A 19,765-nucleotide genomic window follows, 5' to 3' on the forward strand; every position below is an offset into this window, starting at 1 on the left:
CTCTCTCTCTCTCTCTCTCTTTGTTTCAGAATAGATTTAATTCAGATGAGTAAGTATAATCATGGAGGAGCACAGCTGTTCCTCAAAACTTGCAGCAAAGTTTCTTCTATTTTATTTTCTTCAGAGCACTGCACTGATTGTGTCCTTGATTTCAGAATGCTGTCTATGCTGGGTTTAGTCTTCAGAAGAGGAGGCTCATAGGGGACCTTACTGCTCTATACAACTAACTACTGAAAGGAGGTTGTGGTGAGATGGGAGACAGCCTCATCTCCTGGGTAACTAGTGATAGGATTGGCCTCAAGTTGCTCCAGGGAAACTTCAGGTTGGATATTAGGAAAAACATTTCTAGAAGAGTGGTCAGGCATTGGAATGGGCTGCCAATGGAGATGTCACTGTCGCTGTCCCTGTAGGTGTTCAAGAAGTGCTTACATGTTGCACTAAGGGACGTGGTTTAGTGGGGAAATATTGGTGGTGGGTGAATGTTTGGACAGATGATCTTAGAGGTCTTTTCCAACCTTAGTAATTCTATAGTTCTGTAGTGATTTTATGATGTTTTCTGTGCTACTTAAGATACAATGTATATTCCAAATTGTTTCTATTGCCTCAAGAATTAGTTGGCCAGAATAGAACTGTGGTGTATATATGAGGGGCAGATTGCATAGTACTGCGTGCATATACTGGTTTAATTTGCCATCAGTACTTCAGTAGTCTACTGTCAATTTTTTGAAGTAAGCAACAAATTGCTAATTGTGTGTATATTGAGAACTGAGAAAAAAGAATTGTCTTCTAAACTGTGGTGGACTTACTTTTTATTTCTACTTTTTTATATGCATGCAAGGTTTGATTATGAAGCATTGGAACCCAGAACAGCGTATTTCATAATGAGAGACCTGGAAGCTTTGATCACTGACAAGTCATTCAGCCACCAGCAGTTTGCTGTGGGCAGCAGTATCTACAGTGTGGAACGAACAGACAGCTTTGAGTACATAGATCCTGTGGATGGCACTGTGACCAAAAGACAGGTATGGCTGTGGTGGTAAAGTAGCAAAATTTCACAGCTTTCAACATATCTCTTAAAACATTTCTGGCATTCAGCTGAAAGCCTTACCATTTATTTATAGACATTTTTTTTATTTGCACTGATAGATACCGCATTTCCTACTTAAGATTTTCTCAGACTGGATAAGGTAATCCACCTCTGGTTCGGCTTGCACTTGCTGTGCATAAATGGACACTGTAGTGTTATAGAGAAGGTAGGCAGAGATGGGGTCCCTGCTGCCAGCAAAGCAGATACAGAGAGACCCACTTCCTGAAAAATGGAAGGTGTTGTGTAAAAAGGCAGCATTTGCTTTTTCTATTTTCTGTCTGAAACCTACAATTGCTATACATCGCATAAAAAAGGTCAAATTTTCTTGGTTTTGTTATTCACATAATTAAGGCGTTATTCCCTTGTTGCCAACAGCATGCAGAAGACTTAAGCAGATTGTTCCATACCGGGGCATGTTTGGCTTCTCTAGCCAAAATAACTGCTCTGTGTTCCTTTTGGGCAGACTATGTCAATATTAAGATCTTTCAGCTATCAAGTTCTGCAACTCAAATTGAGCCTTTTATGTTCCATGACAAACACAAAAGCAGACATGTACTTTTGCCTGGTGTTGGTGTATATCAAAACATTTTGAATATGAGCTGTGACTCATATTTAAATGTATTCTGATTTTATGCTGCTTATTCTTGTTGTCTTTGTTTGTGAAGTTTGTAAACTGCTTGACCTGATCAGACTCTATCAAGTGGTATTATGAGCCATTAAAACAATTGTCACTCCATTCTGTGCAGTATCTTTGTAGTTTCCATTCATCACTGCATCCAGATGATATAAGCAACCCACTTGGCACTGAATTACTGTCCTTGTACATATTGCTGCTGAAACAAGGTACAAGGATATTGTCATATCCAAGTCCACTGGAAAATTACAGGCATGGCAGGCTTGTGACTCTTGTCCTTAAAAAAAAAAAAAAAAAAAAGTAAACTTTTAGTGTACCTTCCCTTTCTTTTCATCCAAAGCTGTTTCCTAAATTGGAGTACAACTGCTTATCACGTCACCATGTAATACAGAGAAGCACGACTTACCCTGTTTTTAAATGGACTTTGAAATGGAGAGCATGTCTTTTCATAGGCAAAAGCACTCATTTGGTGAGAATACAATTCAATCTGTTTGTTTTCTGACAAGCTTACATTCCTGGCTCTGTGTGTTTGCAGCCTTGGTGGAATTCGCCAAGCATAATAAAATAAGAAATGACATTAATCCAAGGAAATAAGCAACAGTTCACTGCTGCCATTTTCCTCATGTATTATGCTCTTTGTGCAAATGCAGGTGCCTCTTTGTGACTGTCATGAGTTTCATGTAGATTTTCCAGCTAGGTTGTCCGGAACCTTTTATTCCTCAGTGGAAAGTGGATAGAAATTTGTACTCAATGTATCTGAACTGCTTCTAATGAACTACAACTAAATCAATGTTTAATAAACTGCAGAAAACAAATACAATAATAAAATAGATATATAGCAGTACAAGCAGGCTGTACTCTAATTTATTCTGAAACAAACACATGAATATTGTTTATCATCAGTAATAAGATATAAAGTCCAGTAATAAGATATAAAGTTAAATGAAACATGTTGCTGTTCCTGAAAATTGTGCTGGTATATTTCTGCTGATAATTGTGCTGAAAATAGCCCATAACATACTGAACAAGTTACCAACTAAAATGTTGGACTCTTTCATAAAGATTTATCATATTCAGAGATTTGCAGAATAAAACTCCCAGTGGTTGTCATTTAAACTTTCTTAATGTTGTCTTGCTCCTTTGTTAGATTTAGGCTGTAAAATTCTCTGTGTGTAGTCTCATGTTTTTGGGGGGCTGTTCTGAAAGTTATTTCATATGACCCTCCAGAGATAAGGAAAAAAAAACTATTCTCTGTTCAGAATGATATTTTAGTCCCATGTCAACAATAGCATATTTCTTGTCAGAGTAGCCAGAATGGCCTCCTATGCCCCGGTGGTGTTCAAGGGTCCACAACTGAGCAAATAAAAATTATGATAACCACAGTGTTTTGAAGAAAGATAGCTATTCTGCATGCTTCTAATTTATGTATGTGTCTGTTAGATATACTGCTAGTAAACCAGATTTTCTGCTGGTGTTACACTCTACCATTTAAGAACAGTTTTAAAAATCTTAAGTAATTTTTTTTTTTTTAATTTGCTACTTAGTCTTGTTCATCCTAATTTACTATGCTAATTCTCACTTGTTTAATCATGAAATTGCTAACTGAAAAAACAGTGAAACCACTGGAAGTGAAATTACACAATGACTATTACGATGAGTATTAAGTTTTGTCTTCTGAACACTTCAGAGATCTTAGTGTATCAGTAAACTGCTTCACTGGATTATAGTGAAAAGTAGAGAAATCCTTGTGAAGCTCTCTCTTTGTCACACTGGCTTCAAAGCCAGCAGGTTAACCAGTGACAGGGTCATTTTGTTTCAAAATTTCCACACGACTAATTAATGTCCATGAGCGGGCCTGATTTGCCTAACGTAAGTATCTGCGGATGTCCATTGTCAGAGCTGTACTGAAGGTTTTCATTTGCTTCCTTTTGGAAAAAAGATTTACCAGTTTCCATAATAAAACATGTTTGTGACAAAGAGTGCGCCCCATGTTATTAAAACTGGAACTTCTTCTGTACTGTGGAGTTTCCAGCTTGTTGTTCTTCACTGTGTTTTCCTTAAGTCAGTTTATTAATTCTGCTTATAAAATTCTGTTCTGTGCACTTTCATGGAGCTGACATTTTTTATATAATAAATAGCAAGTACGTGGCTTTAAATTAATTGAGCTTATCTCAGGTGAAAAAACACCAGCATGTCTAACAGTAAGTAGGCTGCTTTCCGTTTCACCAACTTGCTTTGACAACAGTGATCACAAAAGCTAAAAAATGCTAAAAAGGAATATTTAATATGTTAAACTGCGTAGTAGCGAGCAGGGATAAACTTTTTGACTTTGTCTTCACCTAAGTGCAGACCTGTAGGTTATTTGACAGGTAATGTTTCTTCACAGTTATTTGGGAACAGTGTTTTTGGTTGTTTTTCCTCTGGTTTTAACAAGTGTAACCTACAGCTTTGTGGTATAAGTTTCAGAAAATGTTAAGAAATGTAAGGACATAATAGTTCTCATTAAATTCTGTTGCCTTCCAGAGTAAAAAAGTGTTGCCAGTTTTGAAATGGCTGTTTTCAGTGGAGAGTCAAAAGACAGGTTTTTGCTGTTGAGCTCTGTGCCAAAAATGACTTATGTTCTAGCTCCAGGTGCAGGAGTGACACACAAGCTGACTTTGACAGTCCAACTGTGAAGGCCGCTGTTTCCTTAGCACATAATTTCTCCCTGGCACTCCAGAGGTAGTTGTTTTTAGTGAGTACAGTCACTGCATCTCTATAATTCCCTTTTGAAAAATATCTTTGTCTGTACGGCAGAAATCCTTGTCTTGTGGACTATTATCAGCTGACATCTCTATTTTGTAAAAACCAATACTGTCAGTCATTTATTCCTGAGAAATGTGAAAATAAGCTCAAAAATAGTAAACTGAATGCAGGTTGTGTGTGTGTATGCTATATAAAAATCTCAAGTGCTATAAACTGTAGCATCAAAGTGGCTACAGATTCTTTGGTTTGGGGGAAAAAATCAGCATCATGAAGGATAGAGTTATGGGAAGTGTTTGTAAACCTTTTTTGTTCCAGAGACCATGGTTTAATCAGTGGCAAGACACTACTGAGGTTCTGAGAGAAGCAACAATGTACAGTTGTTATTCTTCCCAGATACACAGAATATGTAGAGGAGTGTTCAAGTTTTATCATTGTGGAGGTAGCTTGACCTAGCAGGGACATGCAAAATGTCCATGTAGCCGTTAGGTAGGAGGACATTCACATGCTCTTTATGTTTGTGATTTAATTTTGTGCAAGCATGTTAAGCTTCCTTCCTTCTCACTTTGAGCTGCTTGACATGAATGTTACATATTTTGAGCTTCTGGTTGTAGGTTTGACAACTATTCAAAATGAACTATACCTAGAGCTATCTTTTTTTCATTTTGCTGTCGTAAAGTTAGAAGTAATTAGCAATCAGCAAGAGACAACTCCTTGTTCAGAGGATGAGATCATAACAAACTGACTATATACTTTTTGCTGTCCAAGCTAAGATTCCATTGGTGGCAGAACTTCCACTAACATCATGCGAACCAACCCATTAATAAGTTGGCTTAATAGCAAACATTAGAAAAAAAGGCTCTGAAGCTTATCCTGCTGAATATAAAATATTTCTGATTACAACACATGCTTTTCATGGTGAAAATACTAGATGAATTTATGTTACCATTGTGTATGTGTTAAAACTAATGTGCAGGAAAATAATGCCTCCTGTTTATTTCCATGGAAGCTGCAACAAATACAAAGCGCATAATAACACTATTTGATAGAGCAAATTCTCAGTTATAAAACACCATTTTTAAACACAGTCACCACCATTAGCTAAGCATTTCTGCCAGTGATGAGCAGGAGGCTGCATGCTGTCCTTGTAAAAATCTGCATGGCCATTTAAATGTGGCCTGTGTTTCATGTCACAGTCACCGTTGCTGAAATGCACCACCCGCTGCCTTTCTCTGCTCACATCCACTGTTTGGTCTCCATAAGTATTTGGCAAGCATTGCTGAATGTCAGTAGATGCCATTTTTTCCTCATGCAGGAATTCTATGAGACACATTTGTGTCACACACACTTCCATGTCCAACCAAAGCAATAGATGGAGAATATCTCTTAGGCCATCTGACTCAGCCTTTTACCCATATGCTATGCTTTCGTGTTACATATTTCTTCGTGTTGATGGACAGTATCATCCAGACACTGTTGAAAATACTCTGACATACACCTGACCAAACAAAGGCTTTTTGCACTTTTATTATGGGGGAGCACCGTGTTCCTAACCAGCAGTGTCTTCCCAGCCTGCTGATAAAGATGAAAGAATGAAATACTTCTCTCTTTAGTTCTCCCGTTTTTAAATGCCTTACTGCAACTTCAACAAAATTAGCAATGATCTCAGTTTATGCACTCATTTGCCAATAGCAGAACTAAAATGGAAAAGAGAAGTTCATTGGCAGAACAGAGGTAGCGTTTAACCTAGGGGTACCATTTACAGAAAAGAAACAAGAACATATAGTAGTGCAAAACTGGTAGATAATGAAAACGGTGCAACTGTTTAACTGTTCAGTTTAGTGCTTTGTTTTAATGGGAACAAATTCACCTGTCTGCCCTTCTTGCTTACCTTATGTCATCCCTGTACAGAGAGACTGTTGACTAAGGATCCAGTACATGGCCTGTGGAAGAATGTGGAAGAATATATATGTGTTCATATATACAGTATGAAAGCAGGAAGGGTAATAAAGAGAGATGGAAGCTGAAGTAAATTCCTACTTAATTAATAATAAGTCTTTTTAAATCTTCACACAGTGAAGAATGTCACCTTAAATGACATACTTGAAATTAACAACACATGTTGGGTTTCTAGACTGTATTACAGACTTTTCTTGAAATCCTTGTAATCAAGTCTTGATGCATGGTCTGTGAGGGAACTGATGCTGACTTTTGTATTCGGTACTGACTGCCTTTTGCTCCTGTAGCTGTTTCCCATACTTTGTTGATACATAAATATTTCACTGACTAGTGATTTTTTGCTCTACCACACAGAACAAAAACAAATCAGTGAAAGAAACTAAAAACAGCAGTAAAAAAGCCCTTCGTTGGAGGAGTGGGAGTGAAACCACTTGTTTTTGTTTCTGGTCTTGAGATGGAAAAAAAGTAATAAATTAGTTGTCCAGAGTTAAAGTGAGATTGTATCCTTATTCCTTTCTTGTTTTATTTTAGAGCAGTGAAAACTGTGATGTATTAGAGGTATTGCCACCTCAATGTATGATACTCCTTCTTCTCCCATAGGGGCTGCGGATTGTTTTTTCAGATGCTTCCAGGCTCATCTTTAGAATGAGCGCTTCTAGCCATGTGAGAGCTACTCTCCGGATCTATGCAGAGAGTTATGAGAAGGATCCTAGCCAACACAATAAGGAGCCACAGGTAATGTAATAACATTGTAAGAAAACCTGCAAGAATAGACTGTTTACAATTGTATTAAAATCAGGCTCCAGTGGATGCCTTTAGAAGCCTGAACAGCACATGTGTTGTTTTTGCTTTTTTTTTAACCAAGTGTGAAAGGTAGAATGTTCAGAATATTATACCAAAGCTACTAAGTGGTTAGGAAGCATTAGCAGGCCTACTGTATTTGGTTTGGGAAAGCTGCTTCTTGATCTCAGAAAAGAAATATCAGGAATACAGTGAGAAATTTAAGAGTTTCCAATAGTTGTATTGATGCATATTCAAACCGTAAGTGGATATTTTGGAAATCTGTATCATCAGTTCAGTGAAGATCATCAATTCAATGAGGAGCACTGAAGCAGAACGTTGAAGGATCAAGAGAAAAGAAATAGGTTCATACATTCATTCATTCAGTCAGTCTGGGCAACTGAAGAAAACCACCACATCCTGAGAAAGCCAATTTTTTGTTTAAATTGCAGATATTCATGGTTAAGTCAAATGCCAGAAAGACAATATCATCTATAGTATCAGGTGTTGCTTTAAATTTGGAGGATATATTGGCTTTATTCATTGTCCTAAGCCCTGCCTGGTCACTGTGGACCTGCTTGCCACTTACTGGACCCAAACTGTGCAGTGACTCCTCTGTTTGACCTTGGACCTGCCCCATTGTCATGAGCTTGCCTGTTGATCTCAACTGTTCATTGAATCTGCAATTTCTGGGTCTTTTATGCTTCTGTGGGACTGTTGACTTTTTGAGGTAGGACTAGCAGCTTTAGTACATATTTGTGTAAGGCCTGAGATGCCTGAATGCTGGGAAAAAAAAATATATTTTTTTTCCACTCAGGTTTTTAAAGAACAATATTTTAAAAATTAATAAATTTGGGGGCAGATTTTCTAGGGATCATTTAGTGAAGGCTTCTCAGGGTTGCCTTGCAGTGCAAGCTCAATTAGGAATTAGGGATGCCTGAGTCTGAACAGTGTAGGGATTCCTTGTAAGGGAAAGACTCGCAGCTATCTGAGAATTATCTCACATCATAACCAGACTCCTTCCTAGGAAAATAAAAGTTTGAGAGCAGATTTCAGTGAAATCCAGCAGAGACCTAAAACAATTTATAATACAAATTGTAGTTCCACCTCTCAGATTAGTTCCACTGAAACACTGTCATGTTGTGAAATAAACAAAAGAGGACTAAGTATTTCTCCTGGAAGAGTGGATAAGCATTTAGTTTGCAAGACTTTAAAACTGTTTTTGAAGTCTCATGTATTTATGAATGCAGTACAGATGCAAAGTTTCTCCAAACATGAAATCCTTTTGAATCATGCATTGGGTTTTTTTTGCTAGATTTCTACCATAGATTTAATGAGTTTCTTCTATGTTACTCAACAATTGTCTAGCAGATATTCCAGAAATTTTGCTACCTGATTTCCTGCAGATATAATATATTGATTTTCTTCACTCTTTCTTGAAGTATCATAGAATCACTAAGGTTGGAAAGACCTCTAAGGTTATCTAGTCCAACCATCTAGCTGTCACCAGTATTTCCCCATTAAACCACATCCCTCAGTATAACATTCTAAATGTTTCTTGAACACCTCCAGGGGCAGCGACTCCACCACCTCCCTGGGCAGTCTATTCGAGTGCTTAACCACTCTTTTAGAGAAGCTATTTTTCCCAATATTCAACCTGAACCTCCCCTGGAACTACTTGAGTTCATTCCCTCTACTCTTATTGCTAGTTGCATGAGAGAAGAGACTCACCCCCACCTCACCACAGCCTCCTTTCAGTTAGCTGTGGAGAGCAGTAAGGTCTCCTCTGAGCCTCCTCTTCTCTAAACTGAACTATCCCAGTTCCCTCATAAGGCTTGTGCTCCAGATCTCTCACCAGCATGCAGGTGGGAACAGTGAGAGACCTACTACTCCACCCGGACTGTCACAAGTCCATGGAGCCAGGTGGGTATCCCATGTTTATGGTATACTTTCTGTATCATAAAACAGAAGAAAATTATTTGATGCTAAGACACTCAACGCTTAGTTTCTTCTGCATACTGGACCACCTTTTTAAGTACCTTCTTTTGATTGTTTACATATACAGCCGGAAGTTGAGTGCTTTTGCATTGCCCCATTTCTGCCTGATGACAATACCATTTCATTCTACTTCTGCGGATAAGCATAACTATTCAGTTTTTGTTTTAGTACAACAAACAAGCAAATTAATGAAAATCTTCAAAAATCTATAGAGGAATGAAGAAAATCTTAAAATGAAAGAACAGGGATAGAAATCAAGCTTTGTTCCATCACTCATTTTCAGGTTTGTGTTAATGTTCTGGGCTGTATCCATAGTCACTGTATTTAGAACCACCTGTATCTGTTGAATGGCAGTGGAGTTAGGAGGTTTTTCAAACTGAAACCCCTGTGATTTTTTTGTATTTTGCCCTCGTGATTCTAATGTTTCAGTCTCAAGTTTGTTTTGGTTCTCTGATCTTACCACCAGACAATTATCTGTCAAGCTCAAGCACAAGCCTTTTCTTCTTGTTTTTGTAAATTGATCTTACAGATGTCCTTCAGATTTAGAGTGGCTGTCCACAGAGTGTGGCTGAAACTATTCCCATAAGGAGCATAAGTTGTTCTCTGAATAGGGATGAAATCATCTATGTTCAGTAGAGCTGCACCATCCTGATTGAGTTTGTTTTTCTTCATAAATTTTATAACTTAAAAAATCAAATATTGGGAGTTTGGGAAAACTTCCAAAGAGAAAGAAACCTCTTCTGTTAACTTTTTGTCAATTCTTATTATGAAGTGGGATATGAATTCTGCCATAAAATCAACGAAGTATTTGCTTAATTTTTATAACAACTTGGTATTGTTACTTCTTCAGCCAAGTATAACAATCGTGTATGTGAAATGTCAGAAGGCTGTTCTTTAAAAACTTTCGAGAACGTATATTCTTTTCTCTGTGTTTATTCTCCTAGTGAAGGCAAGGGCTCTAGCTAAATACCAAGCATTTTATGTGAATTGCTGGAATTTGCGCTTGGAATTGGAACAGACTATGGTTATTCTACTCTGTGTATAGAAACAGTAGCAATAAACAGAAATGCTTGTCATGTAACAGCATTTCCTTGTAGTTACATATACATTATATATAACTAGTCAGTCTTAGCATTGTTTGCCTTTGTTTTTCCTTCACTGTGGCTGTTCATCATTTGCAGTATCTATCATCCAAATGCACAGTGAAACAGTGATTGTTGCTTAAGAAACTCGAGTAGATTACAAGCAATACTTGTCCAGAAAACAATCTAAACAAAGACATGCAACTATTCTCTGTATCATCAGGGATCAACTACTTGGAGAGCTCTAGCTGTAAGACCTATTTTGATTTGATAGCCAGCAGAAAACCTAATGCACTTCTAAGTACTATGGGGGTTCCTCAGACTTGTGCCCTTAATTTTGTCACTATGGAACCATTGAAATGAATGGTGCTTGAGTGAGCTCTCTTCATACCTTATTGTACATCAGTTCTATGTATATCTGCATGGATCATAGAGGAAAAGGTGATTTTCAGGTCTTAATTGTTTATTTTCCATCCTAAGTCTTTCTGTAAAAGTAGTCTTATAAGTAGAGAGAAAAAAGACTCTTCAGGAACTTTTCTTCCAATTTGTATGTTGGCCAGACAGTAGCTATTAATGAATAGAAGGGTCTCTCAAATCTTAATTACTATCTTATTTTAGTAGCATCTTAATATAATTAATTGGCTAATACTTTCCAGATAGAACAAATAAATTATAGCTAACTGGCCAATTGGTCAACAACATTAAAATTCAAGAGAAAGTAGTAAAATATGCTAATAACTAGAAGTCCAAGGCCACTGATAAATGTGACTAGCAGTGACTACTAACCACTCTATAGTCAGTTGAAATAAATGGGCAGAAGCAACTTCGTGATAACTTGGGAACTTAAGGATATTTGCTGTCTTTCCATGACTAATTCATTTCTTCCTAATGAGGAGCGATTAATGATAAATGACTGTCATGTCCTATGCCAAGGACGTTATTGCTATGAGCAGTTTTAAATCACAGTGTATAGTGGCGTTGCTGTCTGCTTCTATGCGGGCTTAAACAAAGAATTTGAAACGATGCCCAGCTCTTTTCTACAACTGGAACATTCCTCTTAAAAAGGGAGTAGCAAATTTGCTGCTTCTTATTGTTGGTGATGCACCTCATTGCTGTGTATTACTGAGAAAGTTGCTTTCTAGATAGCTTGGAAGACATTCTTAAAAAATGACATATTTGGCTTCTAACATCCAAGCAGGCATCTGGTGAGCAACTTCAGGAAGTTATTGCTTTATAACAAACAACAAACTTCTGTATAAAGTTTTAGACTTTGTGCTTAGAAATTGATCTTTGTATACATTTAATAGAATTGTTTGGCTGTGCTAAATCAAAACACAGATTGAAAGTCTAGAGATGATAGGTTGTATAGGCCCAAAGTAGTAAAACAAGATTTTTTTGACCTTTCAATTCTTTTATAGCTTCGTTTTATAGATCAACTTACTCCCTGTTTATGGATTGCAGCAGATGGTTCCTATCTGCCTGTCCCTTGTCGAGCCACCTGGACACATTATTGAACTTGGATAAGATTCAAGCGTGAAGATTCATGTACAAAGATCAAAAATGAAATGATTCATTATGCAGAGTTGTTTTTAATTGTTTCATTTATAAAAATGGTGTTCCCTTCAATCACATGGTTTTACTGCTGTTGCAGGCTAAATACTCTGGGAGTGGTGTAGTGCATAATCTGAATTACTCTGCGTATGAACTAATCAGCTCTGTTTACAATATTTTATTATTCATTATCTGAATTGCACTAGAGATAAATAGGTGTTGTAGACCCTTCAATCTGTATGATACAGTGAATCACAAATGAAGCAATGGCTTTTGCTGAAGATTGATAGGTGTTTGTTAGCTAAAGAATCACTGTAGTAGCAGCAACTACACAAGAGTTATTTCATTGTGCTTTTGTCCAAAAAATCAAACCAATTAAAAAATGTAATTGGAATCAAAAGTGTCTTCATCATCCAAAACTGAATTTCTGAAAGAAAATTTGAATGTCAGTAGAGAAAATTTTTTTGGGGTGGACCATGGAATGTATATAAAAGGATTAAGATGATATATAATTATACATATGTAAAGATTGTATGAAGGGATTGTTTCTCTCTTGCAAGTATGACTTTGTGCAAGAGCAGGGAACTGGAATCAATAACGTGTGAATCCTTTTCCCCAGTATCATTTAATAGAGATAAAATTAAAAGTTTCTATATGGTTCCGTCAAAATACTGTTAACAACCTCTAACCATGAGTGCAGTTTGTTAGAGTTACAGTTTCTCTGTTATTTTTTGAAACACTGAATCTTGTAACATAGCTCTTGCTGGATGTTGATATGTGATTTGAAGAGTTTATGTTAAGTCTTACCTTTACTACTTTAATTCATACGTTTTTCTTTGAAGGCTTGTGGAATAAGGATATTTATATCTATTTGATTGCACTAGGGTATAATACATTATATGCATGTTACTCAGGTAATTTGGCTTCCAGATCTGCCAAAAGCCTTCCAGTGAACAGATTTCAAATCAGTTGGAACTAGAAGGAGTAGGTTTTTTTTTTTTGTTATGTTGGAAAAATATATCATGTGGCAGTAATTACGAAATATTTTGTGAGTCAAGAAAATGAGTTAGCTTAACTTAAGTTTCAGTCTGGACTATTCTAAATACTAGAAAAGAATTAATCTTTTGACAAGAGATATTTCCTAACACCACCTAATTTTCATTTTCCTCTTGTATTTTTCACCCTTTGCACAGGTTGTCTTCCACTGCCGGGGCAGAACAGCTGTCCTCCTGACTCTTACTATCATTTTATTTGAGTTTGCAAAGAGTAGTTAGTAGTTAGACACAGATAGCGAGGTGGCAGAGATATCAATTCCCTTTTCACCTCAGCAAACGTGTTGCATCATTATAATGAATCATTATTATAACATGGCCAGTTCTGTAAATGCTACAGACCCAGGTTGTTCCACTATTAACCAGGTTATCCACATGGCTTTTTTCTAGGACCAGTGACTGCAGCATAAACTTTTCCAGAGACTCCTGCTTTTTTGGAATGCAGGACCTGACAGTGATATGTCCATTGGGCAGGCACATTGAGCTGAGCTGTGCGTTTAGCTCTTTATATATATATATCAGCCCTGCAGAAGATCTGGTGTGGTGATGTCTGCTTGTTAATTCAGGCAAAGTCATGCCTGAATCTTCAAGGCTTATCGTTATTAATAAAACAGTAATAATACCACCTAGCAAGTACAGCTTTTGGTGACTTCAATCTACAAGCATGTTTTTCTCAAAGCTATCTCAAGGATCTGGAAAACTACTTTAATTGACACTAAATATGAAAGACCAGCAGCTGAAGAGGTAGAATTTTGTATTTGACTGCAGCTTTTAGAAAGGGAAAATGCAAAGATGGAAAACACTTGGCATATCTCCTGTCATGGCAGAGTTCCAAATATTGAACTGCAGTCCTTCTTTGACAACTTCATGCTGTGCTGAGTTGTTTATCTTTCTTTAATTTGAACAATTGTTCTAGGAAAGTGAATTGTGCTGAAATATGTACTATGCCAGCTCTGCTTAGAAATCAGTAGCATTATAATTTCAGAATATTTGTTCTGAAATAATTATTGTCCAAGGGGTGATCTTTGTGTCAGTAATTCAGGTGCCTACATGCCCCATATACCATAAGTCACATAAAGGCTTAGCTGATGGATGGTGCCCCAGCAGTATATTCTTTCAGTGACTAATTCAGATGGCTTTCTGTTGCCCCTCTCTGCGGTCCCAGAACACAGGGAGCAATTGGGTTAGTGCTTAGTGTTTTACAAGTAATGATATGTACATGAATAACTGACCCCGTGTTTTGAGTATTATACCTTGTTCATTCACTTGGGTACATTTACAGCTGAGAGACCAAAATTATGCTGGTGAACTTGTTGCTGTATGCAAAATGCAGATAAATACAGTAAGAGAAGACAGAGCAAAAACATGAGAACTCTGAGAGAATAGTAGTTACTTGTGATCAGTAGAATGGTTTGTGTCCTATTGATGTTACTGCTATTCTCTGAGTGTTTTCAGATTTGTCTGTCCTAGATAAGTTCTGAGAATTTCTTTCCACTGATAAAACTGATGGGGCAGCTTGTTTTTGAGACTTAGAGTGGACTGAGAAATGTCAGCTTAACACCTATGGAAAATGAGTGTGCTCAAATTATGTAAAACTTACCCACATTTCATTTGGCATATTCAGCTCTTCGTCTCTTCATCCTTGTTCTGCTCTGCTTTTGCCATTTTAAAAATAATGCTGTTTTTTAACATCTGCAAGATGAAGAAAGTGTAGTTGAGGCAAATGAGAGGAAAGAACTAATATGAGTTTTTATCTGTTAACTAGTATGATTGTAAGCAGCAGAATATTTTAATGGTAATTGGAACCATTTGGCTGAAGAGCAGCAGCTAAGATATTTTTGTAAATGGGTGTCACATGATTGGATTTTGTTTTTTGTTGAAAGCACTGAGTAGTGCTTTGTTTGTTTCGGTGTTTTTTTTTCCCCAGTGTGCATTTGTGTAAGAAACGAATCACAGAATCACAGAATGGCCTGGGTTGGAAGGGACCTTGCGGATCATGAATCTCCAGCGCCCCTGCCACATGCAGGGCCACCAAGCTCTCCATTTAATACTAGATCAGGCTGCCCAGGACCCCATCCCTGGGGGACATGGCTCATTACTGGCCTCCACCCGGACATGGAGCCATTAATCACTACCCTCTGTCTGTGGCCTTTCAACCAGTTTCTTATCCATCAAGTGTCCACCAATCAAATCCACATCCCTTCAATTTGGATATAAGGATGTGATGGGGAACCATGTCAAAGGCTTTGCTCAATGTAAATGACATCAGTCACCTTCCCTTTGTCCACTGATGCCACCACTCCATCATAGTAGGCCAACAGATTGGTTAAGCATAACCTTCCCCCGGTGAAGCCATGCTGGCTGTGTTGGATCACATGCTCATTCCTCATGTGATCAAGCATGTTGTCCAGGAGGATCTGTTCCATGATCTTCCCAGGCACAGAGGTGAGACTCACCAAACTGTAGTTCCTTAGGTCCTCCTTGCTCCCTTTCTTGTAAATGGGAGTGACGTGACCCTTCCTCCAGTCATCCAGGACCTCACCTGACAGCCACAACTTTCCAAATATGATGGAGAGCAGCTCGGCAACCACCTCAGCCAGCTCCTTCAGAAACCTGGGATGCACTTCATCTGGCCCCATAGATCTGTACACATTCTGTCTCATGAGGCAATCTCAGACTTGCTCTGCCTTTACAGTGAGGGCAGATTTACCACCCCAGTCCCCACCAAGAGGTTTAGGGATGCAGGGCTCAGGGACGTGAGAAATGCTAGAATCCTGGCTGCCACTGAAGACCGAGGCAAAGAACTCATTCATTACCTCAGCCTTCTCTTCATCTGTTGAAGCCAGTTCTCCTTTTCCATTTACTGAAGGAGGTACATCATTTTGGCCTGTCTCTTCTGGCTAATGTACCTGTAGAATGTCCTCCTATTGTTTTTCACATCCCTCGCCAAGTTCAGTTCCACCTGCGCCTTGGCTTTCCTGGTTCCATGTCTGTGAATCCAGGCAGCATCCCTGTATTCTTCCCAGGTGACACGCTCTTGTTTCCAGAGCTTGTACGCACCTTTCTTTGCCCTCAGTATGCCCAGCAGGTCCTTGCCGAGCCTTGCTGGTTCCCTATCTCCTCTGCCTGCTTTCTTATTCAGAGGGACAGAGAGCTTTTGTGCTCTGAGAAGGGCATCCTTGAAGAGTAGCCAGCTCTCTTCAACATCTTTAAGGACAGCATCCCGGGGATCTTGTCCAACAGTCCACTGAACAGCTTGAAGTTCGCTCTTTCAAAGCCCAGGGTCCTGGTGCCACTCTTTGCCAGGCCCACACTCCTTGAGATCATGAACTTGACCAGGGCATGGCCACTGCAGCCCAAGCTGCCTCCAAACTTAACAGCTTTAATGATCTCCACATTGGTGAGCAGGAGGTACAGCAGCTCTTCACCTCTGGTCAGTCTTTCCAATACCTGGACCAGAAAGTTATCATCAAGGGTTTCCAGGAGCCTCCTGGACCTCTTGCATCTCGCTGTGTGGTCTTTCCAACAGAGTAAAGCTAGATCAGTAAGGATTTTTTTTTTTTAATTTTCCTGTACTTTTTAGAATAGACAGATCAGAGTGTTCTCAAGGAGGTGACAGAGGAAGTTCAGATGTTTTATTCTTGTTTCATTTCTCCTTACTCCACGGCGTGGGATGGAAGGAATGATAAGTCCTTGTAAATTGGCACATTTTACTTCTTACTTCAGCAACATTTTCTCACGACATGAATCTGTACTCCATATATTAATTTCCTCTATGCACATTTTATTTCATTGGGCTTGTATTCGATTTCAGTCATAATTCAGTTCAGTGGTATCTGCAAATCTGGAGTTTTTTGAACAGTGATGTATCAGACTGCTTACACCTGTACATAACTTAGTTTAATCACCAACCCATTTGTTGCCAATGAAATGCAAAATGTTGCTTCATGACTTTGCTTGCAAAGTTGTTTTGTCTCCTCACAATTTCATTTAACAGTCTGACCGTTTGTGCAGGTAAAGCAAATACTACTACTGTCAGAAACTGCTGTGTGACTGAAATGGATTTAAAGAACTGGTTACATTAAGCTTCTGAAAAGAAATCTGTAAAGTTAAGCTGTTTAGAGTCACTGTTCTATTTGCTTTTCAAACTTGACAGATTTAAGGCTGGAATATAGTTTGAGACAAAAATAATAACTTTTGAGAATCAGAAAATTAGAATATTACTTTTGCAGTGAAATATATAGTTTTCTGAAAATCAAGTTTTTTGCACAAAACTCATCTTCTGTCAGGTCATCTTTCCATCTAATATAATTAACCGGGAGAAGATTATTAGTTGAAAAATCATCTTTTACTTTGTTTTCGTATGGTTCTATCTTAGCAGTTATCTGCACTCACCAATCTGAACAGTTTCATATGTAGAGCCACTTTGTACAGTCAGCAGCCCTGAATTTCAGAATTGTTGCTTGTTTTCTTGCTTTTATCCTAGTTAGTACATCACTCATCAGAATAGAAATAATTATACCGAGGTGATCTCTAAACTGTTTCATACAGAAGATTTTACAAGAGCTGCTCTATTCCTGTTACACTGAGACATTATTACTGTGGTGTATTTACTGGTTTCTCTTTGAAGCATAGTGCAGGTATAATGAATGTGAAACTTCACAAAACTTGCTTGGCACGACACTGCTATCAAGTACACGACATGGCATAAGTGCATCAACTCTTTAATGATTATTTAATGATTTGCTACTATTACACAGAATCAGAAAATCACTACTATGGTAGAAGAGGAATTTAAATAATGTGTCTCTTGATATTTCTGCTGTATGTAATTCATTTCATTTCTTCCTCTTCAGGCTGTGCTGAGTCCTCTTATAGCGATCGCACTGAAAATATCTCAGATCCATGAGAGGACGGGGAGAAAGGGACCCACTGTCATCACCTGAAGCTGTGGAGGATTGTTAAAACAGAGCCAAAAGAGAAACAGCAAGGAAGAGATAGGACTTTGCTGAAACATGTTAGATGTTTGTGCCTTATATGGTTTAAAAACTTTTCTTGGGGATAGAGGGAGGTGGAATGAAAAATTCAATGTCATGTCAAGCATATTCAGTTACATTGATCTCCAAAGACAGTAGTGTATTAACTTCTTTGTTTTACCTGTAATATCTTTATTTTAGATAACGATATAATCACAGAAAAAGTCCTTAACTCCTAAATGTTGCCAGCGATGTGACAGAAAAGGCAAACTGCTTATTTTTGAATACTATGATAGTAGTTGAGAAATTTTGGTTATGGAGAGAAGGGAAGAAGCTGCAAAGCAAAGACATGTTTGGGATCCTTGTATCCTTATTGTTGGTTTACAGAGACGTATGCAGAACATGTCTGGGGCCTAAGGGCTCTGTGCTCAGCTTTGTGAAGCGTGCATTTTCTCATCTGACATCACTTCTCCAATCTCTCATGTTGCTCACAAATACATGCTGGCAGCAGTGTTGTATACACACTTGCACATGCTCTCAAAGAAAGTGTCGTCCCATATTTTTTTAACCCTGCTTTTAAAGCATATCAGTCCTACTTGTGCCTTTGCGTTTTCTTGATTTTTGACTTTTGAGGCAGTTGTGCTGTAGAAGCTGATTGTGTCCTTGCAGCAATATGTTGGGTATAGAATCTTGGCTGTCTTTTGTGATATTCCTTATGCCAGAAGATGAAGCTGGTGCTTATTATGTTTGAAAGACAATTGCTTCAAGTTCAGCAATTTTACAGAAAGAAGTTATGATGGAAATTCTTAAAGTCTTTGCAATAGTAATGTTCCACTTAGCACAAAGTGGCTAGTGAGGTGTGTAGTGAAGAGGAAATGTAAACAAACACAAATAACTTGTATCATTCAGCAGCTGGACTCAGCTTTTGTTAGTTCTTTTCTTACAGTGGATCATGAAGTAAAAAGTTAGGGAGTGCCAAGAGTGAAGAGATGACCTGTTATCTGTTATCTGAATCTGAGAAGGACATCTGGGGATATAGACATCAGCATTTTTCTGCTTGTGAAATGATACTGCAGTTCTAGCTACACGCAAAGACTTTATGCATGTGACTTGTTTGAAAGCTTTGCTTCCTTGGGAACAGTGTGGTCACTTGTATGATTTCTTAAGGTGGCTTTGTTCCACCTGTCTTTCCGCAGTGTGTTTCATTTCATTGTGGCTGTCAAATCTAATGCAATTTATATAACATTGCAGCAAAAGAAACTGGTTTTGATTTCTTTCAACACTTCTGTCAAATAAATTCTATGACACTAAGTACACAGTAAAGAGAAATGCTATATTTCTGTCTTGTTGGCAAGACACACTGCACTTTCAAGCTTCCTAATAAAACTGCTTTTCATACAGTTACACTGTCTTCATGATTGACTCTAAACAGATGAGCACTCAGAGATGGGGCCCCTCTGCCTCTATTGTTGGTTCACAGTTTTATCAGGTCTGGAAATTGTAACGGTTGTTCAGCTGCAATTGTGCTAGCATTTATTTGGACAGTCATTTTCTCTCTCAGAACATGATATTTTTGAGTATCTGTCGCTAATTAGCAAACAAGTTTGCGAAATGGAAAGAGAGAGATAAAGGAAATAAAGGGAGCACAGTCTAAGAAGGATAGATGCACTTATGTATTGTATTAAAGAAAACGGTCCATAATCTCATGTGCCTATTGACAATATATGAACTGTGGTGATAATTTTATAGTCAAAGTATAGTCTGTATTAGGTGCTGTGAGGCCCATTTTGGAGCAGTATGGAATGATGACTGACAACTCACTTAAGCAGTTTACAAAAGCACAATAATTGAGACTGAATTATTGAAAACAATGAGAGCATAATGCCCATGTGATTAGAAACAGC

The 19,765-nt window shown here is 38.0% G+C and overlaps 1 protein-coding gene across 1 annotated transcript in view; it reads left to right on the forward strand.

Annotated features, from left to right (window-relative positions):
• Positions 1 to 19,265, forward strand: part of LOC122182140 (phosphoglucomutase-like protein 5) — a 55,452-nt gene extending 36,187 nt beyond the window's left edge. The window contains exons 4-6 of the mRNA XM_042875187.1: positions 839 to 1,022; positions 7,023 to 7,157; positions 17,742 to 19,265. Of these exons, the coding sequence (XP_042731121.1) occupies positions 839 to 1,022; positions 7,023 to 7,157; positions 17,742 to 17,831 (409 nt within the window). The 3' untranslated portion in view covers positions 17,832 to 19,265. The remainder of the gene's footprint in view (positions 1 to 838; positions 1,023 to 7,022; positions 7,158 to 17,741) is intronic.
• Positions 19,266 to 19,765: the final 500 nt, after the last annotated feature.

Source organism: Lagopus leucura, unplaced genomic scaffold (assembly GCF_019238085.1).
Source record: "Lagopus leucura isolate 7727_CA_CO unplaced genomic scaffold, USGS_WTPT01 Super-Scaffold_100014, whole genome shotgun sequence".
In the NCBI taxonomy this organism is placed as follows: domain Eukaryota; kingdom Metazoa; phylum Chordata; class Aves; order Galliformes; family Phasianidae; genus Lagopus; species Lagopus leucura.